This window comes from Anomaloglossus baeobatrachus, chromosome 4, assembly GCF_048569485.1.
Source record: "Anomaloglossus baeobatrachus isolate aAnoBae1 chromosome 4, aAnoBae1.hap1, whole genome shotgun sequence".
In the NCBI taxonomy this organism is placed as follows: domain Eukaryota; kingdom Metazoa; phylum Chordata; class Amphibia; order Anura; family Aromobatidae; genus Anomaloglossus; species Anomaloglossus baeobatrachus.
In genome coordinates this window covers 659,650,711-659,673,988 of record NC_134356.1, presented here as the reverse complement: position 1 = coordinate 659,673,988, position 23,278 = coordinate 659,650,711, and the positions used below count along the sequence as shown (strand labels likewise).

The window sequence follows — 23,278 nt, the reverse complement described above, 5'->3', positions numbered from 1 at the left end:
GTGGCAACGACACCTTGGGACAATCCTGAAGACGTTAGGATCCAGGACTCAATGGCCACACAGTCAGGTTCAGGGCCGCAGAATTCCGATGGAAAAACGGCCCTTGGGACAGTAAGTCTGGTCGGTGTGGGAGTGCCCACGGTTGGCCGACCGTGAGCTGCCACAGATCCGGATACCACGCCCTCCTCGGCCAGTCTGGGGCGACAAGTATGACGCGGCTGCAATCGGATCTGATCTTGCGTAGCACTCTGGGCAAGAGTGCCAGAGGTGGAAACACATAAGGGAGCCGGAACTGCGACCAATCTTGCACTAGGGCGTCTGCCGCCAGCGCTCTTTGATCGCGAGACCGTGCCATGAAGGTTGGGACCTTGTTGTTGTGCCGTGACGCCATTAGGTCGACGTCCGGCACCCCCCAGCGGCGACAGATTTCCTGAAACACGTCTGGGTGAAGGGACCATTCCCCTGCGTCCATGCCCTGGCGACTGAGGAAGTCTGCTTCCCAGTTTTCTACGCCGGGGATGTGAACCGCGGATATGGTGGAGACTGTGGCTTCCACCCACATCAGAATCCGCCGGACTTCCTGGAAGGCTTGCCGACTGCGTGTCCCCCCTTGGTGGTTGATGTATGCCACCGCTGTGGAGTTGTCCGACTGAATTCGGATCTGCCTTCCTTCCAGCCACTGCTGGAAGGCTAGTAGGGCAAGATACACTGCTCTGATTTCCAGAACATTGATCTGAAGGGTGGACTCCTGCTGAGACCACGTACCCTGAGCCCTGTGGTGGAGAAAGACTGCTCCCCACCCTGACAGACTCGCATCTGTCGTGACCACCGCCCAAGACGGTGGTAGGAAGGATCTTCCCTGTGATAATGAGGTGGGAAGAAGCCACCACTGCAGAGAGTCCTTGGCCGTCTGGGAAAGGGAGACTTTCCTGTCCAGGGATGTTGACTTCCCGTCCCATTGGCGGAGAATGTCCCATTGAAGTGGACGCAGATGAAACTGCGCAAACGGAACCGCCTCTATTGCCGCCACCATCTTCCCGAGGAAGTGCATGAGGCGTCTTAAGGAGTGCGGCTGACTTTGAAGGAGAGCCTGCACCCCAGTCTGTAGAGACCGCTGCTTGTCCAGCGGAAGCTTCACTATCGCTGATAGAGTATGAAACTCCATGCCAAGATACGTTAGTGATTGGGTCGGTGACAGATTTGACTTTGGGAAGTTGATGATCCACCCGAACGCCTGGAGAGTCTCCAGTGCAACATTCAGGCTGAGTTGGCATGCCTCTTGAGAGGGTGCCTTGACCAGTAGATCGTCCAAGTAAGGGATCACAGAGTGTCCGTGAGAGTGCAAGACTGCTACCACTGCCGCCATGATCTTGGTGAACACCCGAGGGGCTGTCGCCAGACCAAATGGCAGAGCTACGAACTGAAGATGGTCGTCTCCTATCACGAAGCGTAGAAAGCATTGGTGCTCTGTAGCAATCGGCACGTGGAGATAAGCATCTTTGATGTCTATTGATGCTAGGAAATCTCCTTGAGACATTGAGGCAATGACTGAGCGGAGGGATTCCATCCGGAACCGCCTGGCGTTCACATGCTTGTTGAGCAGTTTTAGGTCCAGAACAGGACGGAAGGAGCCGTCCTTTTTTGGAACCACAAAGAGATTGGAGTAAAATCCTCGCCCCCGTTCGTGAGGGAGGACAGGGATCACGACTCCTTCTGCTCTTAGAGAGTCCACCGCCTGCAGCAGGGCATCTGCTCGGTTGGGGCGTGGGGAGGTTCTGAAGAACCGAAGTGGAGGCCGAGAACTGAACTCGATTCTGTACCCGCGAGACAGAATGTCTGTTACCCACCGGTCTTTGACCTGTGACAGCCAAATGTCGCAAAAGCGGGAGAGCCTGCCACCGACTGAGGATGCGGAGGGAGGAGGCCGAAAGTCATGAGGTAGCCGCTTTGGAAGCGGTTCCTCCATTTGTTTTCCTGGGGCGTGAGTGAGCCCGCCAGGAATCTGAGCTCCCTTGTTCTTTCTGAGTCCTTTTGGACGAGGAGAATTGGGCCTTGCCCGAGCCTCGAAAGGACCGAAACCTCGACTGCCACTTTTTCTGTTGAGGTTTACTTGCTCTGGGCTGTGGCAAGGAAGAGTCCTTACCCTTGGACTGTTTTATGATTTCAGCCAATGACTCACCAAACAGTCTGTCTCTAGATAATGGCAAGCTGGTTAAGCATTTTTTGGAACCAGCATCTGCTTTCCAGTCCTTTAACCACAAGGCTCTGCGCAAAACCACAGAATTGGCGGACGCCATAGCGGTACGGCTCGTAGATTCTAGGACAGCATTGATAGCATAGGTCGCAAACGCAGACATTTGCGAAGTTAGGGACGCCACTTGCGGCACTGCTGGATGTATGAAAGCATCCACCTGTGCTAAACCAGCTGAAATAGCTTGGAGTGCCCACACGGCCGCGAATGCTGGAGCAAACGACGCGCCGATAGCTTCATAGACAGATTTCAACCAAAGGTCCATCTGTCTGTCGTTGGCATCTTTAAGTGAAGCGCCATCCTCTACTGCGACTATGGATCTAGCCGCAAGCTTGGAAATTGGGGGATCCACCTTTGGACACTGGGTCCAGCGTTTGGCCACCTCAGAGGGAAAAGGATAACGGGTATCCTTAGAACGTTTAGAGAAACGCTTGTCTGGATGAGCGTCGTGTTTCTGGATCGATTCTCTGAAGTCAGAGTGGTCCAAAAAGGCACTTAATTTACGCTTGGGATATAGGAAATGGAACTTCTCCTGCTGTGCAGCTGCCTCCTCTGCAGAAGGGGCTGGGGGAGAAATATCCAACAGCCTATTAATTGCCGATATAAGGTCATTAACCATGGCGTCGCCATCAGGGGCATCCAGATTGAGAGGGGCCTCAGGATTAGAATCCTGGTCACCGTCCTCAGTCTCATCACAGAGAGACTCTTGTCGCTGAGACCCTGAACAGTGTGAAGACGTGGAGGGTCTTTCCCAGCGAGCTCGCTTAGGCTGCCTGGGACTGTCATCTGAGTCAGAGACTTCAGCCTGTGATGCTTGAGACCCCCCTGAAGTACGGATTAGTTCCAACTGAGGGGGACCGGAGAGCATAGACACAGCAGTGTCCATGGTCTGAGCAACTGGCCTGGACTGCAAGGTCTCCAGGATTTTTGCCATAGTCACAGACATTTTATCAGCAAAAACTGCAAAGTCTGTCCCCGTCACCGGGGCAGGGTTCACAGGCGCCTCTGCCTGGGCTACCACCACAATAGGCTCTGGCTGACGAAGTGCCACTGGGACTGAACATTGCACACAATGAGAGTCGTTGGAGCCTGCTGGTAGATTAGCCCCACATGCAGTACAAACAGTGTACACAGCCTGTGCCTTGGCACCCTTGCGTTTTGCGGATGACATGTTGCTGCCTCCTCAGAGCAGTACAGGGTGTCCAGCCAAGAAGCGACCTTACAGTGCACTATATAAATATATATATATATGGTACCAAGAAAAAAGTACACTAATATAACACTGAGGCACTAGAGGGGCCAGCACTACTGTGCTGCTTACCGCCCGCTTAGGAGCGGTGTGTGGACGCCAGAAATCCCTCTAGTCTGGGTCTCCCAGAGCCTGCTGCCTTTCCCCAGCCAGACCGCATGTGTAATGGCTGCCGGCGTCCTTGTGGAGAGGGGGGGGCGGGCCCTGGGCGTACACCGACGAAGAGCGGGAAGTCTGCTTCCCCCTGTGCCTAGTGAGAGGGCTGGAGCATGTAAATAAAGCTCCAGCCCTCGGCGCTGTTAATTGAGCAGCGTCTCTCCCCTACCCTGATTGACAGGGTGGGGGCGGGAACGAAGCGGCACTAGGCCGCAGAAGCCGGGGGCTAAAGTTAGAAGCGCCGCCGCCGTAAAAGCGCGGTCGGCGCAAAGTCCCCGGCGCACTACAAGTCGCAGCTGCGCCGCCGCTCCAGGAGCGGTCGGCGCAGTAGTTCCCAACATGAAACGTCACTCAGCAAAGCTGCAGTGACCTAACCCCGGCGCACAGCGCTACTGTCCCCGGCGCACTATAACGCTCAGCAAGCCTGAGAGTGTCCGTGCCTGCCGGGGACACAGAGTACCTGAAAGTTGCAGGGCCTTGTCCCTGAACGGCACTCCCGCTCCAAATCCAGCAGGTTCTATGGGTCTGTGGATGGAGCCCGGCCTCAGGGCTTGGGGGCCGGCAAGATCCCACTTCCACAGAGCCCTCCAGGGGATGTGGAAGGAAAACAGCATGTGGGCTCCAGCCTCTGTACCAGCAATAGGTACCTCAACCTTACAAGCACCACCGCGGGTGAGAAGGGAGCATGCTGGGGGCCCCATATGGGCCCTCTTTTCTTCCATCCGATATAGCCAGCAGCTACTGCTGACTACAAACAGTGGAGCTATGCGTGGATGTCTGACCTCCTTCGCACAAAGCAGAAAACTGGTGAGCCAGTGATCCCACTGGGGGTGTATAGCCAGAAGGGGAGGGGACTTACACTTTTTAGTGTAATTGCTTTGTGTGGCCTCCGGAGGCAGTGCTATACACCCAATCGTCTGGGTCTCCCAATAGAGCGACGAAGAAAGTACACCAAATAACACTGTGGCACTAGTGGGGCCAGCACGAATGTGCTGCTTACCGCCCGCTTAACGCGGGTGTGTGGTCGCCAGAAATCCCTTGTCTGGGTCTCCCAGAGCCTGTGTCCGTTCCCCAGCCAGACTGCATGCAGGAATGGCTGCCGGCGTCTCTGTGGAGGGGGGGCGGGCCCTGGGTGTGCTCAGACAAAAAGCGGGAAACCTGCGTCCCACTGTGCCCAGTGAGAGGGCTGGAGCATGTAAATAAGGCTCCAGCCCTCGGCGCTGACGATTGCACAACGCCTGTCCCCTTCCCTGATTGACAGGGAGGGGGCGGGAACGAAGCGGAGCTAGGCCGCAAAAGCCGGGGACTAGATTTATAAGCGCCGCCGTCGTAAAAGCACGGTCGGCGCTAAGTCCCCGGCGCACTACAAGTCCCAGCCGCGCCGCCGCTCCCGGAGCGGCCGGCGCGGTAGTTCCCAACACATAAAGTCACTCAGCCAAGCTGCAGTGACTCAAACCCCAGCGCGCAGCGCTACTGTCCCCGGCGCACTAGCACACCCAGCAAGTCTGGAGTGTGCGCGGCCAGTCCATAGGGGGACACAGAGTACCTGAATGTTGCAGGGCCTTGTCCCTGAACGGTACCCCGGCTCCTTATCCAGCAGGTTCAATGGGTCTGTGGACGGAGCCCGGCCTCAGGGCTTGGAGGCCGGTAAGATCCCACTTCCTCAGAGCCCCTCAGGGGGATGGGGAAGGAAAACAGCATGTGGGCTCTCGCCTCCGTACCCGCAATGGATACCTCAACCTTACAAACCACAAGTGGGGTGAGAAGGGAGCATGCTGGGGGCCCTAGTATGGGCCCTCTTTTCTTCCATCCGACATAGTCAGCAGCTGCTGCTGACTAAACAGTGGAGCTATGCGTGGATGTCTGACCTCCTTCGCACAAAGCAGAAAACTGGTGAGCCAGTGATCCCACTGGGGGTGTATAGCCAGAAGGGGAGGGGCCTTACACTTTTTAGTGTAATGCTTTGTGTGGCCTCCGGAGGGCAGTGCTATACACCCAATCGTCTGGGTCTCCCAATGGAGCGCCGAAGAAATTCTCTTTTTCTTTATCGTTCCTTTGGGAGACCCAGACCATGGGACGTTCCAAAGCTGTCCCTGGGTGGGAATAAACAGTAAAAACTAAGAAGTAGGCGGAGCCTAACTTCACAAGTGGGCGACAGCCGCCTGAAGGATGAGTCTGCCCAAGCTCGCATCTGCCGAAGCATGAGCATGCACTTGGTAGTGCTTCGAAAAGGTATGCAGGCTAGTCCAAGTGGCAGCCTGACAGACTTGTTGAGCCGTAGCCTGGTGCCTAAAAGCCCAAGAGGCACCGACAGCTCTGGTCGAGTGTGCTTTGATCCCCGGCGGGGGAGGCACCTGAGTACTCTGGTAGGCGTCCGAAATGGTCGATCTAATCCAATGGGCCAAGGTCGGCTTAGAAGCAGAGAGACCCTTGCGCCGCCCTGTGGTTAGCACAAAAAGAGGTGCACCGCCTAAGCGCAGCGGCGCGAGCCACATAAATCCGGATAGCACGCACCAGATCTAGAGCATGCAGCGCTTTCTCAAAGCGATGAACAGGGGCCGGACAGAAGGAAGGCAAGGAAATATCCTGGTTAAGGTGGAAGGGAGAGACCACCTTAGAAAGAAAGTCCGGGGTCGGACGGAGAACTACCATGTCTTGGTGAAAAACCAAAAAAGGTGACTCCGAGGAGAGCGCAGCCAAATCAGAGGCTCTCCTGAGAGAAGTTATGGCAACTAGAAAGGCCACCTTTTGAGAAAGACGATACAAAGAAACCTCCCTAAGAGGCTCAAAGGGGGGTTTCTGCAATACCGTGAGGACCAAGTTAAGGTCCCAGGGATCAAAGGGCCACCGATAAGGCGGAATGATGTGAGACGCACCTTGCATGAAGGTGCGGATCTGAGCCAGCCGGGCGAGACGCCGCTGGAACAGCACTGATAGAGCTGAGACCTGTCCCTTGAGAGAGTTGAGGGACAGTCCTAGCTGCAGACCGGACTGTAAAAAAGACAGAAGGGTCGGCAACGAAAATGGCCAAGGAGAATGGCCGGAAGAGCGACACCAGGACAGGAAAATTTTCCAAGTCCTGTGATAGATCTTGACGGAGGAAGACTTAGGGTATGTGCGCACGTTGCTTTTTACCTGCTTTTTACCTGCTTTTTTGCTGCTTTTTCTTCTGCGCTGTTTAATGCCAAAATGGATGTGTTCTTCTATTCAAGCAAAGTCTATGGGAATTTGGTTTTCTTGTCCGCACTATGCAGTTCAAACTGCAGCCTTTTTGGTGCAGAACTTTGGTCAAAAACTCAGCTTTGCAGTGCAAAACCCAAATGGCAAAAACAATTCACATGTCAGTTGTTTTTGCCATTTGGGTTTTGCACTGCAAAGCTGAGTTTTTGACCAAAGTTCTGCAACAAAAAGGCTGCAGTTTGAACTGCATAGTGCGGACAAGAAACCCAAATTCCCATAGACTTTGCTTGAAAAGCAGAACACAACCATTTTGGCATTAAACGCTGCAGTTGAAAAAGCAGCAAAAAAGCAGGTAAAAAGCAGGTAAAAAGCAACGTGCGGACATAGCCTTACGGGCCCGAGTCATAGTGGAGATGACTTCAGGAGGAATACCAGAAGCCGTCAAAATCCAGGACTCAAGAGCCACGCCGTCAATTTGAGTGCCGCAGAATTCGGGCGGAAAAACGGACCTTGCGAGAGCAGGTCTGGACGGTCCGGAAGATGCCACGGCATCTTCACGGACAGTTGGAGCAGGTCCGGATACCAAGCTCGCCTGGGCCAGTCCGGTGCAATGAGGATGACTCGACGGCCCTCCATTCTGATCTTGCGCAGGACTCTGGGCAATAGAGCTAGAGGGGGAAACACGTAGGACAGATGAAACTGGGACCAGTCTTGAACCAGAGCGTCCGCGGCGAAGGCCTGAGGATCGTGGGAGCGAGCCACGTAAACCGGAACCTTGTTGTTGTGACGGGATGCCATTAGGTCCACGTCCGGAGTGCCCCACTTGCGGCAGATTGACTGAAACACTGCCGGGTGCAGAGACCACTCGCCACCGTCCACGGATTGACGGCTGAGAAAATCTGCCTCCCAGTTTTCTACGCCAGGGATGTGGACTGCGGATATGGTGGACTTGGAGTCCTCCGCCCATTGAAGAATGCGTTGGACCTCCAACATTGCCAGGAGGCTGCGTGTCCCGCCTTGGTGATTGATGTAGGCAACCGCTGTCGCGTTGTCTGACTGGACTCGAATGTGCCTGCCCGCCAACAGGTGGTGAAAGGCTAGGAGAGCTAGAAGCACAGCTCTGGTTTCCAGCACATTGATTGAAAGGGCTGACTCGGACGGCGTCCAAGTGCCCTGAGCTCTGTGGTGGACATGTACCGCTCCCCAGCCGGATAGGCTGGCATCCGTGGTGAGAATCACCCAGGACGGAGCCAGGAAGGAGTGCCCTTGGGACAGGGAGAGGGGTCGAAGCCACCACTGAAGAGAGGTCCTGGTCCGTGGCGACAGAGCCACTAACCTCTGTAAGGAGGAAGGCCGCTTGTCCCAACAGCGGAGAATGTCCAGCTGCAGAGGACGCAGATGGAACTGGGCAAAGGGAACCGCCTCCATTGAAGCCACCATTTGACCCAGCACCTGCATCAGGCGCCTGAGGGAATAACGGCGGGGCCTCAGGAGAGAGCGCACCGCTAGCTGGAGAGACTGCTGTTTGATTAAGGGCAACTTCACAAGTGCCGGCAAAGTCTCGAACTGCATCCCTAGGTACGTGAGACTCTGGGTCGGAGTCAGAGTGGATTTGGGAAGATTGACAATCCACCCGAATTGGGCTAGGGTGGCGATAGTGAGCGAAACACTCCGCTGACAGTCTGTGCTGGATGGACCCTTGACCAGAAGGTCGTCCAGATAAGGAAGCACTGCTAACCCCTGGAGGTGCAGGACTGCAATCACTGCCGCCATGACCTTGGTGAATACCCGAGGGGCCGTGGCTAACCCGAAGGGGAGAGCCACGAATTGGAAATGATCCTCTCCTATCGCAAAACGTAACCAACACTGATGTGACACTGCGATTGGCACATGTAGATAGGCATCTCTGATGTCGATGGACGGCAGGAACTCCCCTTGGGTCATAGAGGCAATGACTGATCGCAGAGACTCCATGCGAAAATGCCGCATCCGGACACGCTTGTTGAGAAGCTTGAGATCCAGGATGGGCCGGAAGGTACCGTCCTTTTTTGGAACTAGGAAAAGATTTGAGTAAAAACCTCTGAACCGTTCCTGAGCGGGAACTGGGACAATCACTCCGTTTGCCTGCAAGGACGCCACGGCCTGTGAGAAGGCGGCGGCCTTGGAGCAGGGGGGAGTAGAGAGAAAAAAATCTGTTTGGAGGGCTGGAAGAGAATTCTATCCTGTAACCGTGAGATATGATGTCTCTCACCCACTGATTGGAGACCTGCTTTAACCAAGCGTCGCCAAAGTGGGAGAGCCTGCCACCGACTAAGGACGTGGCTGGAGCGGGCCGAGAGTCATTAGGAAGCTGCCTTAGTGGCAGAACCTTCTGCGGTCTTCTGCGGACGCGCTTTTGGGCGCCAGTTGGATTTCTGATCCTTGGCTGAGTTAGCGGACGAGGTGGAAGGCTTAGAGGATGACCAGTTGGAGGAACGAAAGGAACGAAACCTTGATTGATTCCTACCCTGGGCGGGTTTCCTGGTCTTGGTTTGTGGCATGGAAGTACTCTTCCCGCCAGTAGCTTCTTTAATGATTTCATCCAGCTGTTCACCAAACAGCCGTGAACCAGCAAAAGGGAGTCCAGCAAGAAACTTCTTGGACGAAGCATCTGCCTTCCACTCTCGAAGCCACAAAATCCTGCGGATAACAAGAGAATTAGCTGAAGCCACCGCAGTGCGGTGAGCAGCCTCTAGCATGGCAGACATGGCATAGGATGAAAAAGCTGAAGCCTGAGCAGTTAAGGTAACCATCTCAGGCATAGATTCCTTGGTGAGGGAATGCATCTCCTCTAGAGAAGCAGAGATGGCTTTGAGAGCCCACACTGCTGCAAAAGTCGGGGAAAACGCGGCCCCCGCAGCTTCGTACACAGATTTGGCCAGAAGGTCAATCTGACGGTCAGTGGAATCCTTAAGGGAGGTGCCGTCAGCCACCGACACAACGGTCCGGGCTGATAGCCTAGACACCGGAGGGTCTACCTTTGGGGAGTGAGACCACTCCTTGACCACCTCAGGTGGAAATGGAAACCGGTCATCAGAACCACGCTTTGGAAAGCGTTTGTCAGGGCAGGTCCTGGGTTTGGTCACAGCGGTCTGAAAACTGGAGTGGTTAAAGAACACACTCTTCACTCTCTTAGGCGAGGTAAACTGATGTTTTTCTGCCAAAGAGTTGCTCCTCTGATACTGGCAGATTGAAATCCAGCACAGAATTAATAGAAGCAATCAAATCACTAAGATCTGAGTCACTCTCAGAGAAATCGATGGGATACATAGCCTCCGAGCCCCCAGTGAGGGCATCCTCCTCATCTTGAGAGTCAGCTCTTGAGACAGAGCCGTGGGATGGGGAGGGGGAGGAAACCCTGCGCCTTCTCTTAGAAGGACGGGGTCTGGGATCAGATGATGAATCCTCCGTGAGCTCTGATGGACGGAGGTCAGATGATAGGAGTCCTCTGTCAAGAGTATTAGAGGCACCCTGAGACGGGGGCTGATGCATATTCAAAGTCCTGGACAAAAGTCCCATGGACTCAGCAAATGACTGGGATATGGACCTAGAAAAGGACTCTACCCAGGCCGGGGGTTCAATCACAGGTGCAGCAGCAGCCTAGAGACCACTGGGGGTGAGACTCCAGGCTGTGGCACCGCCAAGTTAGAGCAACCATCACAGTGTGGATAAATGCTCGGCTCAGGCAGCAGGAGCTTACATGCAGTGCATGCAGAATAAAGCTTTGTAGCCTTGCTCCTTGTGTGAGACATGCTGCTGGAGTGGGGGCTTTGCAGAGAATGAACCCCAGGGAGAATATACAGAGGTCCACAACCGGAGACCGGCTGTGGCTTACCAGACCGCTGAGCGCGGTGTTGTGTGCCCTCCAGATCCCGAAGCCCGGTCCCCCAGAGCGCAGCACCTCAGCAGAGATGCAGAATGCAGGATGCCCCAGAGCAGAGTGAACTCTGCCTGAGAAATGGAGGGGGCGAGACTAGGGGCATTCCTATAAAAGAGCGGGAACTGGAGGGCTATAGAGACCTGCCGGGAAGGAGGGACGCCCCAGCAGTGGTGAGTGTCCCTCCCCTGTGTAGAACGGCTGCCGGGAGGAGCCGAACCTGTCCCTCTGCATGAGTGACATGCGAGGGCAGGAAAACGAAACTAGGCCTCCGGCTAAGCCGGGGCCTAAATTTAAACGGCGAGGCCGACAAGCAGGCACCATCGGCGCGGTTCTCAGGCAAAAGCTGGAGAACCCGCCGGAAAAGTTAAAACAATCACATACAGCATACTCTCCCCTTACAATAAAGAACCGGGACCCCCAACATAAACGTCTCAGGTACTTAGCTGCTGAGACGCAGGGCCATGTCCCTGGGGTTGAGTGCTCCGGTCCAACAGAATCCTCAAGGGGCTGTGGATGGAGACCGGACTCCTGCCTGGCATGGAGACCGTGCTGGCTCCCACTTCAAGCCAGAGCCCAGAAGGGATGGTGAAGGAGCGCGGCATGTAAGGCTTCAGCCTTGTAAATCAACCTTAACAACACCGCCGACACAGTGGGGTGAGAAGGGACATGCCGGGAGTCCAGACATGGACCCGCTTTTCTTCAAACTATTTCCAAAAGTCAAACAATCAGATGAGAATGCATGTGTGGATGTATGACCTCCTGAACACAAAACTAGAACTGGCTAGAACTGGCTACCAGGGGGTGTATAAGCTCAGAGGGAGGAGCTACACTTTTGAGTGTAGTACTTTGTGTGTCCTCCGGAGGCAGAAGCTAAACACCCATGGTCTGGGTCTCCCAAAGGAACGATAAAGAAAATTTTACTGAAATCTGGTCAATCTGCTGCTATAGGAGACTGAGTGAAATCTTTTTCCTTGTGGTAATGCTTTGCCTGCTCCATGTCATCCAAATACTTGTCAAAGTTAAACTCCTCATCTGATGAGGATGAAGATATGGCAGCAGTAGCACTGTCAGGCCCCAAGTCCTCTTGTGCTTGACCGTCGTTTGTCATGCTGCCACTGTACTGTATACACTGTACTGGAGTGCACTGTATGCGCCAAACCGGCGAAAAGATGTGTGTGAAATCGGGGTCCCTCTTGCAGACTCTCTCTTATTGCCAGCTGAAGCGTGTGCACAACACGGCGCATGTGATGAACAGGAAAGTGTTTTGAAGCAGCTTCAACAAGATCATCTAATCCTAGAGTATCATTTTGCATTTCTTCTGTTGTAATATCTGTTTGTTCCTCAGTTACATGAGCAGCGCTGTGGCTCCATCTCACACATACTAAATCCTAAATGTTCTTCTAGATGTTGTTCATTACTCTCATTCATCAGTTTAATTGTACTTCTGTTTGAAGCATTTTCCGTTACAAAGGCAAGAACCTGTTCTTTTTTGAGTTCCTAATCTTGCAGAACTTTTTCCACTAAGGCCTGGAGAAACTGGCCAGTGTGATGAGCTTTACTATCTTTTACTGCCAGTGTCTTGCTAACAATTTCTTTCTTGTTACAAACATATCGAACATAGATGGCAAAATAATTCAGTGAAATGTAGTGACTCTGGCACCCAGCAAAGGCAATGGGTGAAAAGATAGGACATTCAGACACAGCGTATTGTGAGGATCCTCACAGAGAATGAGCAGTCAGTTTGTGTGTCCTTTTTCTAATCTGCTTTTGCTATTGAAAACATTATTTATGAGCTCAAAAACCTTTCAGGTGATGCGGATCTGCTTTTGCAGCTGAAAAACGTATCCGCAAAAAACTCAGCAAAAACGCTGTGTGTGAATGCAGCCTTAGATCAGGAATAGAACAGCCATTTATAGGAAATTTCATAACTTTCCCAAATTCCTATGAAAAAATTTTCAGCACATTCTGCATTGCACTACTGTGCCCAATTATATATTTTAGGAGTCGGAGTCGGTGCATTTTATACCGACTCCACCAAAATGAGCTCTGACTCTGACTCCACAGCCCTGCGGCGAACAGCGGCACGAGGGGGAAATAGCAGACGAAATACAGCTCGCCTCCGGGGCCAACAAATGCCAACAAACGTCATTACCATACCAAAGGGTAATATTTTATAAAGTTGTTACTTAGGTCTGAAAGGGGGGCCAGTAGCAAGATGAACCTTTCTAGAATGCAGCCCAGGAGCTGCAGAAGGGGATTCTTTTAGTTTAATAGCGAAAATTCTGGTGACAGGTTCCCTTTAAGCACTTGCATTTTATTCATTATTATTCAGGGTATTTTTCATACAATTTTTCTCTTTGGTTTATTCTTGTCTAGAGGCTGCCATTTACATGCTTGTAACGTTGCATGTTTACTGTTTTTTTTGTTACAGCTCAGTTTTTTGGTGTTTTTTTTATCTAATCCTGCACGTCTAGAAAACTTTAGTTATGGGGGTCTCTGTATGGAGGCGGGGAAGTCGCTGTCACAGACATTAGATTAGTATACAGGCAGACTAGAGCGGTCTGATGTGGACGGACTCACCAGAGATCCCTCCAGGTTGAAGGTCTGTGCGTTCTGACAGAGCAGCATGACGTCCTTCTCCAGATCATTCAGACTGCGGTACTTGTGGTTTCTAATCCTCTCCTGAAAGAGAAGTAAAATTCTAGATTAATTCCTGTTGGAAGAAAAGCCCCAAATGTCGTCAGTGTGCAGTGCGATCCTCTGCCAACCTTGATCTTTCTGAAGTCCACCGGCTTCCGGATCAGTTCATAATACTCTGGGAGCTCTTTACGGGATGGAAGCTGGATGAAAACTTCGCTGAGCTGCCGCCCGGAGCCACTACCACGGGAAAACATGGTGAGGCCAACTGCGATTCTTAGCAATACCACAAAGTAGTGAAAAAGGCGGGATACATTACCTGTCCTTATATTTGATCACAGCATCGACGACCTTCTTCATTTTCCTGGTGAGGTTAGGAGGGTTAGGGGAAAGCTTTTCTGCCGGAGGTCGCCCTCGTTTCTTCTTTCTGCCATCATCCTCCTTCTCCCGATGTCGTGTGCTGGTCATTGGTGTTCCAACATCCACATCTCGTTTCCGCTTACGGGTGGTCTTCTTCTGACGAACCTCTTCTTCGATCTCCTCTAACGTACCTTCCTCAATGGCCTGGAGAATAATAAAATAGCTGCAGCAGATACTTACAACTTCTGTTTTATCCTTCCTAGGGGCTGTCTGGGTTAAAGAAAAACAGCTGTAAAACTTGGTAGTTGCCACATTTAGTGGGCGATTTATTGGCATCCATAGGAGCCGCAATAGAAGAACTTATCTGGACCTACAAAAACACAACAGTTCCACTGAGCTGAGGAAAACCCAGAAAGCACCAGGTGGTGGCAAAGTGCCATGTAGGCAGAAAAAGATGGAAGCCTTTAGCATTTATGAAGGGAATTGTGTTTACTTACCGTAAATTCCTTTTCTTCTAGCTCCAATTGGGAGACCCAGACAATTGGGTGTATAGCTATGCCTCCGGAGGCCACACAAAGTATTACACTAAAAGTGTAAAGCCCCTCCCCTTCTGCCTATACACCCCCCGTGCTCCCACGGGCTCCTCAGTTTTGGTGCAAAAGCAAGAAGGAGGAAAAAATTATAAACTGGTTTAATGTAAATTCAATCCAGAGGAATATCGGAGAACTGAAACCATTCAACACGAACAACATGTGTACACAAAAAAAAAAACAGGGGCGGGTGCTGGGTCTCCCAATTGGAGCTAGAAGAAAAGGAATTTACGGTAAGTAAACAAAATTCCCTTCTTCTTTGTCGCTCCATTGGGAGACCCAGACAATTGGGACGTCCAAAAGCAGTCCCTGGGTGGGTAAATAATACCTCATAATAGAGCCGTAACGGCTCCGTCCTACAGGTGGGCAACCGCCGCCTGAAGGACTCGCCTACCTAGGCTGGCATGTGCCGAAGCATAGGTATGCACCTGATAGTGTTTCGTGAAAGTGTGCAGGCTCGACCAGGTAGCTGCCTGACACACCTGCTGAGCCGTAGCCTGGTGCCGCAAGGCCCAGGACGCTCCCACGGCCCTGGTAGAATGGGCCTTCAGCCCTGAAGGAACCGGAAGCCCCGAGGAACGATAAGCTTCGAGAATTGGTTCCTTGATCCACCGAGCCAGGGTTGATTTGGAAGCTTGTGTCCCTTTACGCTGGCCAGTGACAAGGACAAAGAGTGCATCCGAGCGGCGCAGGGGCGCCGTACGAGAAATGTAGAGTCTGAGTGCTCTCACCAGATCTAACAAGTGCAAATCCTTTTCACATTGGTGAACTGGATGAGGACAAAAAGAGGGTAAGGAGATATCCTGATTGAGATGAAAGGGGGATACCACCTTAGGGAGAAATTCCGGAACCGGACGCAGAACCACCTTGTCCTGGTGAAACACCAGGAAAGGGGCTTTGCATGACAACGCTGCTAGCTCAGACACTCTCCGAAGTGAAGTGACTGCTACTAGGAAAACCACTTTCTGCGAAAGGCGTGCGAGAGAAATATCCCTCATTGGCTCGAACGGTGGTTTCTGAAGAACCATCAGCACCCTGTTCAGATCCCAGGGTTCTAACGGACGCTTGTAAGGAGGGACGATGTGACAAACCCCCTGCAGGAACGTGCGTACCTGTGGAAGTCTGGTCAGGCGCTTCTGAAAAAACACAGAGAGCGCAGAGACTTGTCCCTTAAGGGAGCCGAGCGACAAACCCTTTTCCAATCCGGATTGAAGAAAGGACAGAAAAGTGGGCAAGGCAAAAGGCCAGGGAGAAAAACCCTGAGCAGAGCACCACGACAGGAATATTTTCCACGTCCTGTGGTAGATCTTGGCGGACGTTGGTTTCCTAGCCTGTCTCATAGTGGCAATGACCTCTTGAGATAATCCCGAAGACGCTAAGATCCAAGACTCAATGGCCACACAGTCAGGTTGAGGGCCGTAGAATTCAGATGGAAAAACGGCCCTTGAGACAGCAAGTCTGGTCGGTCTGGTAGTGCCCACGGTTGGCCGACCGTGAGATGCCACAGATCCGGGTACCACGACCTCCTCGGCCAGTCTGGAGCGACGAGGATGGCGCGGCGGCCGTCGGCCCTGATCTTGCGTAACACTCTGGGCAACAGTGCCAGAGGAGGAAACACATAAGGGAGTTGAAACTGCGACCAATCCTGAACTAAGGCGTCTGCCGCCAGAGCTCTGTGATCGTGAGATCGTGCCATGAATGCCGTGACCTTGTTGTTGTGCCGGGACGCCGTTAGGTCGACGTCCGGCATCCCCCAGCGGCAACAGATCTCCTGAAACACGTCCGGGTGAAGGGACCATTCCCCTGCGTCCATGCCCTGGCGACTGAGAAAGTCTGCTTCCCAGTTTTCCACGCCCGGGATGTGAACTGCGGAGATGGTGGAGGCCGTGGCTTCCACCCACATCAAAATCCGCCGGACTTCCTGGAAGGCTTGCCGACTGCGTGTTCCGCCTTGGTGGTTGATGTAAGCCACCGCTGTGGAGTTGTCCGACTGAATTCGGATCTGCTTGCCTTCCAGCCACTGCTGGAACCCTTTTAGGGCAAGATATACTGCCCTGATCTCCAGAACATTGATCTGAAGTGAGGACTCTTGCTGAGTCCACGTACCCTGAGCCCTGTGGTGGAGAAAGACTGCTCCCCACCCTGACAGACTCGCGTCCGTCGTGACCACCTCCCAGGATGGGGGTAGGAAGGATTTCCCCTTCGATAAAGAAGTGGGAAGAAGCCACCACCGAAGGGAAGCTTTGGTTGCCTGAGAGAGGGAGACGTTCCTGTCGAGAGACGTCGGCTTCCTGTCCCATTTGCGTAGGATGTCCCATTGAAGAGGACGCAGGTGAAACTGCGCGAAAGGGACTGCCTCCATTGCTGCCACCATCTTCCCCAGGAAGTGCATGAGGCGCCTCAACGGGTGTGACTGACCTTGAAGGAGAGATTGCAACCCTGTCTGCAGTGACCGCTGTTTGTTCAGCGGAAGCATCACCATCGCTGAGAGGGTATGAAACTCCATGCCAAGATATGTCAGCGATTGGACCGGTGTCAGATTTGACTTTGGAAAATTGATGATCCACCCGAAACTCTGGAGAGTCTCCAGAGTAGCGTTGAGGCTGTGTTGGCATGCCTCTTGAGAGGGTGCCTTGACCAGCAGATCGTCTAAGTAAGGGATCACCGAGTGACCCTGAGAGTGGAGGACCGCAACTACTGTAGCCATGACCTTGGTGAAAACCCGTGGGGCTGTCGCCAGGCCGAACGGCAGTGCCGCGAACTGAAGGTGTTAGTCTCCGATGGCGAAGCGCAGGAAGCGCTGGTGCTCTGGAGCAATCGGTACGTGGAGATAAGCATCCTTGATATCGATCGATGCAAGGAAATCTCCTTGGGACATTGAGGCGATGACGGAGCGGATGGATTCCATCCGGAACCGCCTGGTCTTTACGTGTTTGTTGAGCAGTTTTAGGTCCAGGACAGGACGGAAAGACCCGTCCTTCTTTGGAACCACAAACAGGTTGGAGTAAAAACCGTGACCCTGTTGCTGAAGAGGAACCGGGACCACCACTCCTTCTGCCTTCAGAGTGCCCACCGCCTGCAGAAGAGCATCGGCTCGCTCGGGAGGCGGAGATGTTCTGAAGAATCGAGTCGGAGGACGAGAGCTGAACTCTATCCTGTAACCGTGAGACAGAATGTCTCTCACCCAACGGTCTTTTACCTGTGGCAGCCAGGTGTCGCAAAAGCGGGAGAGCCTGCCACCGACCGAGGATGCGGTGTGAGGAGGCCGTAAGTCATGAGGAAGCCGCTTTGGTAGCGGCACCTCCGGCGGTCTTTTTAGGGCGTGACTTAGACCGCCATGAATCGGAGTTCCTCTGATCCTTCTGAGGCCTTTTGGACGAGGAGAATTGGGACCTGCCCGCACCCCGAAAGGACCGAAACCTCGACTGTCCCCTCCTCTGTTGGGGTATGTTTGGTTTGGCCTGGGGTAAGGATGTTTCCTTTCCCTTGGATTGTTTGATGATTTCATCCAATCTCTCACCAAACAAACGGTCGCCAGAAAATGGCAAACCGGTTAAGCACTTTTTGGAAGCCGAATCTGCCTTCCATTCCCGTAGCCACAAGGCCCTGCGTATTGCCACCGAATTGTCGGCTGCAACCGCCGTACGGCTCGCAGAGTCCAGGACAGCATTAATAGCGTAGGACGCAAATGCCGACGTTTGAGAGGTTATGGACGCCACTTGCGGCGCAGACGTACGTGTGAGTGCGTCAATTTGCGCTTGACCCGCTGAGATAGCTTGGAGTGCCCATACGGCTGCGAATGCTGGAGCAAAAGACGCGCCGATAGCTTCATAGATGGATTTCAACCAGAGCTCCATCTGTCTGTCAGTGGCATCCTTGAGTGAAGCCCCATCTTCAACTGCAACTATGGATCTAGCCGCCAGTCTGGCGATTGGAGGATCCACCTTGGGACACGGAGTCCAGCCCTTGACCACGTCAGGGGGGAAGGGATAACGTGTATCCTTAAGGCGCTTGGAAAAACGCTTATCTGGACAAGCTCGGTGTTTCTGGACTGCCTCTCTGAAGTCAGAGTGGTCCAGAAACATACTCGTTGTGCGCTTGGGAAACCTGAAACGGAATTTCTCCTGCTGAGAAGCTGACTCCTCTACTGGAGGAGCTGAGGGAGAAATATCCAACATTTGATTGATGGACGCGATAAGATCATTCACTATGGCGTCCCCATCCGGAGTATCAAGATTGAGAGCGGCCTCAGGATCAGAATCCTGATCAGCTACCTCCGCTTCATCATACAGAGAGTCCTCCCGCTGAGACCCTGAACAATGTGATGATGTCGAGGGAATTTCCCAGCGAGCTCGCTTAGGCGGTCTGGGGCTGCGGTCCGTGTCAGAGACCTCACCCTGGGATCTATGAGACACCCCGGGAGGACATTGTTGTTCCAACTGAGGGGAACCAGGGAGCAATGATTCCACAGTGCCCATGGTCTGAGATACCGGTCTGGACTGCAAAGCTTCTAGTATCTTAGCCATAGTCTCAGAAAGTCTTTCAGTAAAAACTGCAAACTCCGTCCCTGTCACCTGGACAGTGTTAGCAGGTGGTTCCTCCTGGGCCACCCTTAGCAGAGGCTCCGGCTGAGTAAGTGCTACAGGAGCCGAGCATTGCACACAATGAGGGTCAGTGGAACCTGCCGGTAGTATAGCCGTACATGCGGCGCAGGCAGCATAGTAAGCCTGTGCTTTGGCACCCTTGCTTCTTGTGGACGCCATGCTGTTGTCTCCCCTGGGCAATCCAGGAGGGTATATAGCCAAAAATCAACCGTGCACCATACAGTGTAAAGTATAGCCTATAATCATATAATCTATAAGTACACTTCTGCACAAGTGGGGCCAGCACCTCAGGTGCTGCTTACCGCCCGCTCAAAGCGGTTGTGTGGTCACCAGAATCCCTGCCTGGGTCTCCCCGAGCTTGTCTCCCCTCTCCAGCGTCAGAAGAGATGACAGGAATGGCTGCCGGCGTCCTGAGGAGAGGAGGGGGCCGTGGGCGTGCCCTAGAAAGTGCGGGAATCTGGTGCCCCACTGTGCACAGTGAGGTGGGTGGAGTATGCAAAGCATGTTCCAGCCCTCAGCGCTGACGTCCTGTACAGCGTCCCGCCCTTCCCCTGACTGGCAGGCCTGGGGGCGGGAAAAAGTGAGACTAGGCCGCAAAAGCCGGGGACTAAAGTTATAAGCGCGGCTGGCGTATAAGCCCGGTCGGCGCGGTAGTCCCCGGCGCACTAACAGTCCCAGCCGCGCCGCAGTGTAAAAATGGCAGCGGCGGTCAGCGCGGTAGTCCCCATAAACTAACACACCCAGCACACTGCAGTGTGTGATGGCACAAGCGCGGTCAGCGCTGCGGTCCCCGGCGCACTAACACACCCAGCAATGCTGGAGTGTTTCTGTGCGCGGTCCCCACGGGGACACAGAGTACCTTAAAGTAGCAGGGCCTTGTCCCTGACGATACTCGGCTCCTTATCCAGCAGAGTCCCCAGGAGCTGTGGATGGAGCACGGTCTCAGTGCCTGGAGACCGATTAGGATCCCACTTCACCCAGAGCCCTAAAGGGGATGGGGAAGGAAACAGCATGTGGGCGCCAGCCTCCGTACCCGCAATGGATACCTCAACCTTAACAACACCGCCGACAAGAGTGGGGTGAGAAGGGAGCATGCTGGGGGCCCTGTTATGGGCCCTCTTTTCTTCCATCCGACATAGTCAGCAGCTGCTGCTGACTAAGCTGTGGAGCTATGCGTGCATGTCTGCCTCCTTCGCACAAAGCATGAAAACTGGGGAGCCCGTGGGAGCACGGGGGGTGTATAGGCAGAAGGGGAGGGGCTTTACACTTTTAGTGTAATACTTTGTGTGGCCTCCGGAGGCATAGCTATACACCCAATTGTCTGGGTCTCCCAATGGAGCGACAAAGAAAAACCACTTATCTTTTGTATAAATACTACACAGAACAATACGCAAAACTATGCCCATCAGTGGTGTCTGACTGCCAAGTGGGTGGAGTTTCAGCTCAAAAGCAGCATCACAAATCCGACATTCACAGCCCAAGGGCGGACTAGTCTCCCGACACTAACTCAACGGGTGCCGAGACCAGAGGCCAAAACTCGGGTGCCGAGACCAGAGGCCAAAACTCGGGTGCCGAGACCAGAGGCCAAAACTCGGGTGCCGAGACCAGAGGCCAAAACTCGGGTGCCGAGACCAGAGGCCAAAACTCGGGTCCCGAGACCAGAGGCCAAAACTCGGGTCCCGAGACCAAAAATCGAGTTTAGAGACCAGAGGCAAAGATCAGTGATCGTACAAACACATGGGTTGTTCGAAACAGTGCGGCACTAACGCCACATGAAAAGTTACCATTTGCGCCTTTGATAATAGCACAAACCTTCAGCCACTGCTTCTCTGTGAGGGAATCGCTGTAGTCCACCTCTTTTCGGTTACGGGATCCACGTCCGAACATCTTCTCCTCCTCCTCTTCACACGTCAGACGCTCAACCTCGGCATCGTCTTTGATGATCCAGGACGGGAGCTCATCCTCCTCCATTAATCGGGGTTTACGTTTGGGGTTGCGGGCTTCTTCTCGCCGCCGATCTAAATCCATTCTCTGAAAATTCAGAAGGAAAAAAATAAGTGCAAAAAGAAAAAAAAAAAAAATCAAAAACAAACCCAAAACACTAATGACAAAAAAAAAAAAAAAAAAAAAAAAAAAAAAAAAAAGGTAGAAGCCCAGAACACTGTAAAAATGGGTTCATGACTAACAAATACCGACAATTAACCCCATGGTAGAATTATTGATTATCACTATCACTATACAGGGAGTATAGCATCGAACCTTGTGTGGGACTTACCATAAATAAGTCAAATTCTTCCTCGTGTCTTGCAATCATCTGATTGACAGTTTCATCATCGGGTACCTCGTCTTCCTCCTAATGGCAGACATGGTCCAAAGTAAGTATAGGTCCAAAAATAGAGGATGTGGGAGTTTTAACTGATCAGAACGGGGGTCCGTCAGTGCCATGTAACTGAATGGACAGGTGGTGATGTCAAGGGAGGAATTTGGGTGAAGACTGCTAATTAAGTCTTCGTTTTGGATATCCAGAGACGTTTAGATTACTCAATTCGTACCCTCAACAGTGACAGCCGCACTACCAGTCTATTGGCACAGAAGATTGCTGGGGTCAAATCAAATATCATTCAGCGACCGTAGCAAAGTCAGTGACATGAGGTACTCCAGTACTTGTGGAACAACAACTCCCAGCATGTACTCATAAAACAGTGGAATATAGCAGATCGCGGACCCGATACGATCGTGGTGGTGAGGACCATGGTTAAACATACCCTTCTTATCTAGTTGCTCTCACCTCGTCTTGCTCCTCGTGCTCCAGGATGGCCTGCAGGAAGGCTTTCCTTTCGTGGCTGGAGGATTTCTGATCGAACATCCCAGCCTGGATGACTTTTTGATCCACGTTCAGTTTGTATTTAGCCGCAGCCAGGATTTTCTCCTCCACGCTGTTGACCGTGCACAGACGCAGCACGCGCACCTCGTTCGTCTGTCCGATACGATGAGCGCGATCCTGGGCCTGCAAATCCTGCAAGAGCGAGGGGAGAGAAATCATTAACGACTGTCGCATGGAGAAAAAGAAAAAGGCGAGTGGTCACATTTAGTGACTAAATGTAGAACTGGTGGAGGAAGGTTGAACTAGATGGACCTAGGTCTTTTTTCAACCTAAGTAACTATGTAACTATATGTAACTATGTAACTATGTCACCTGTAAGGCAACTGTAGCCTGGACTCGAATAGATTGCATTGGTCCAGGGCAGAAAATGAGCAGAAGCGGCTTCTTTAGGCTATGGCGGACTCCTACCCCAAAAAAGTAAAGTAGACATTTGTACTGCCGCATACCTGATGTGGGTTCCAGTCGCTATCAAATATGATAACCGTATCAGCCGACTGCAGATTGAGACCCAAACCCCCGGCCCGGGTACTGAGCAAGAAGATGAAGTACTCAGACCCCGGCTCATTAAACGTCTTCAGTAACATACCACGGTCCTCTGCTTTTGTGGTTCCTGTTCGGAGGAGGAAATAAAAAAAATGAATGCAGCCCATAGAAAAATAAAAAGCGATATACCGTATTTTTCGTATTATAAGACACACTTTTCCTCCCAAAAATGTGGGAGGAAAATGAGGGTTGCGTCTTATAATCCAAATGTTGCTTACCGGGAACCGGTGGAGAGGGGTCACAGGACAAATGCCGCGGGTGCTGTGCTGTGGGCAGAGGGGGCTTTGCTCTGCTGGAGCTGTGCTGTGGCTCAAGAACTCATCCGGGGTGCCAAGTCTGCTGCTGGGAGAGCAATGGGCCAGAGGCGCGCGCATGCGCGGATGAGATTTGAGCCAAGAGCTCCATCTGCGCACTCACACACCGACTCCGGGCGCCATTATTTAAAGTCCACACCGCCAACATTTTCATGATGGTGCACGCAGCCCCAGTGCAGCATAGCGGAGCTCCAGCACATTGCCCGCAGCCCCCGCACATTGCCCGCAGCATCACCCTATTCCACCACTGCCCCTGCCACCTGTGACCCTCCCTCCACCACCGCTACTGCCAGTTCCTGGTAAGACACCACTGGATTGTAAGACGGACCTCTTTTTTTTTTTTACCTCCTAACCCCCCTCTAAAAATTGGGGTGAGTCTTATAAACTGAAAAATATGGTATATTGAAAAAAAAGAGAATTTTGTTTACTTACCGTAAATTCTTTTTCTTATAGTTCCGTATTGGGAGACCCAGACCTTGGGTGTTTAGCTTCTGCCTCCGGAGGACACACAAAGTACTACACTCAAAAGTGTAGCTCCTCCCTCTGAGCGTATACACCCCCTGGTGAGCCAGACCCAGCCAGTTTAGTGCA

At 52.7% G+C, this 23,278-nt stretch overlaps 1 protein-coding gene across 3 annotated transcripts in view; it reads right to left on the bottom strand.

Annotated features, from left to right (window-relative positions):
- Positions 1–23,278, bottom strand: part of SMARCA4 (SWI/SNF related BAF chromatin remodeling complex subunit ATPase 4) — a 96,770-nt gene that overhangs the window by 35,080 nt on the left and 38,412 nt on the right. For all 3 annotated transcript variants that reach the window (XM_075346532.1, XM_075346530.1, XM_075346531.1), the window contains exons 25-31: positions 22,277–22,440; positions 21,735–21,962; positions 21,222–21,299; positions 20,759–20,977; positions 13,712–13,956; positions 13,524–13,632; positions 13,336–13,437 (exon numbers count right to left, since the gene is read on the bottom strand). In XM_075346532.1, coding sequence (XP_075202647.1) covers positions 13,336–13,437; positions 13,524–13,632; positions 13,712–13,956; positions 20,759–20,977; positions 21,222–21,299; positions 21,735–21,962; positions 22,277–22,440 — 1,145 coding nt within the window. The remainder of the gene's footprint in view (positions 1–13,335; positions 13,438–13,523; positions 13,633–13,711; positions 13,957–20,758; positions 20,978–21,221; positions 21,300–21,734; positions 21,963–22,276; positions 22,441–23,278) is intronic.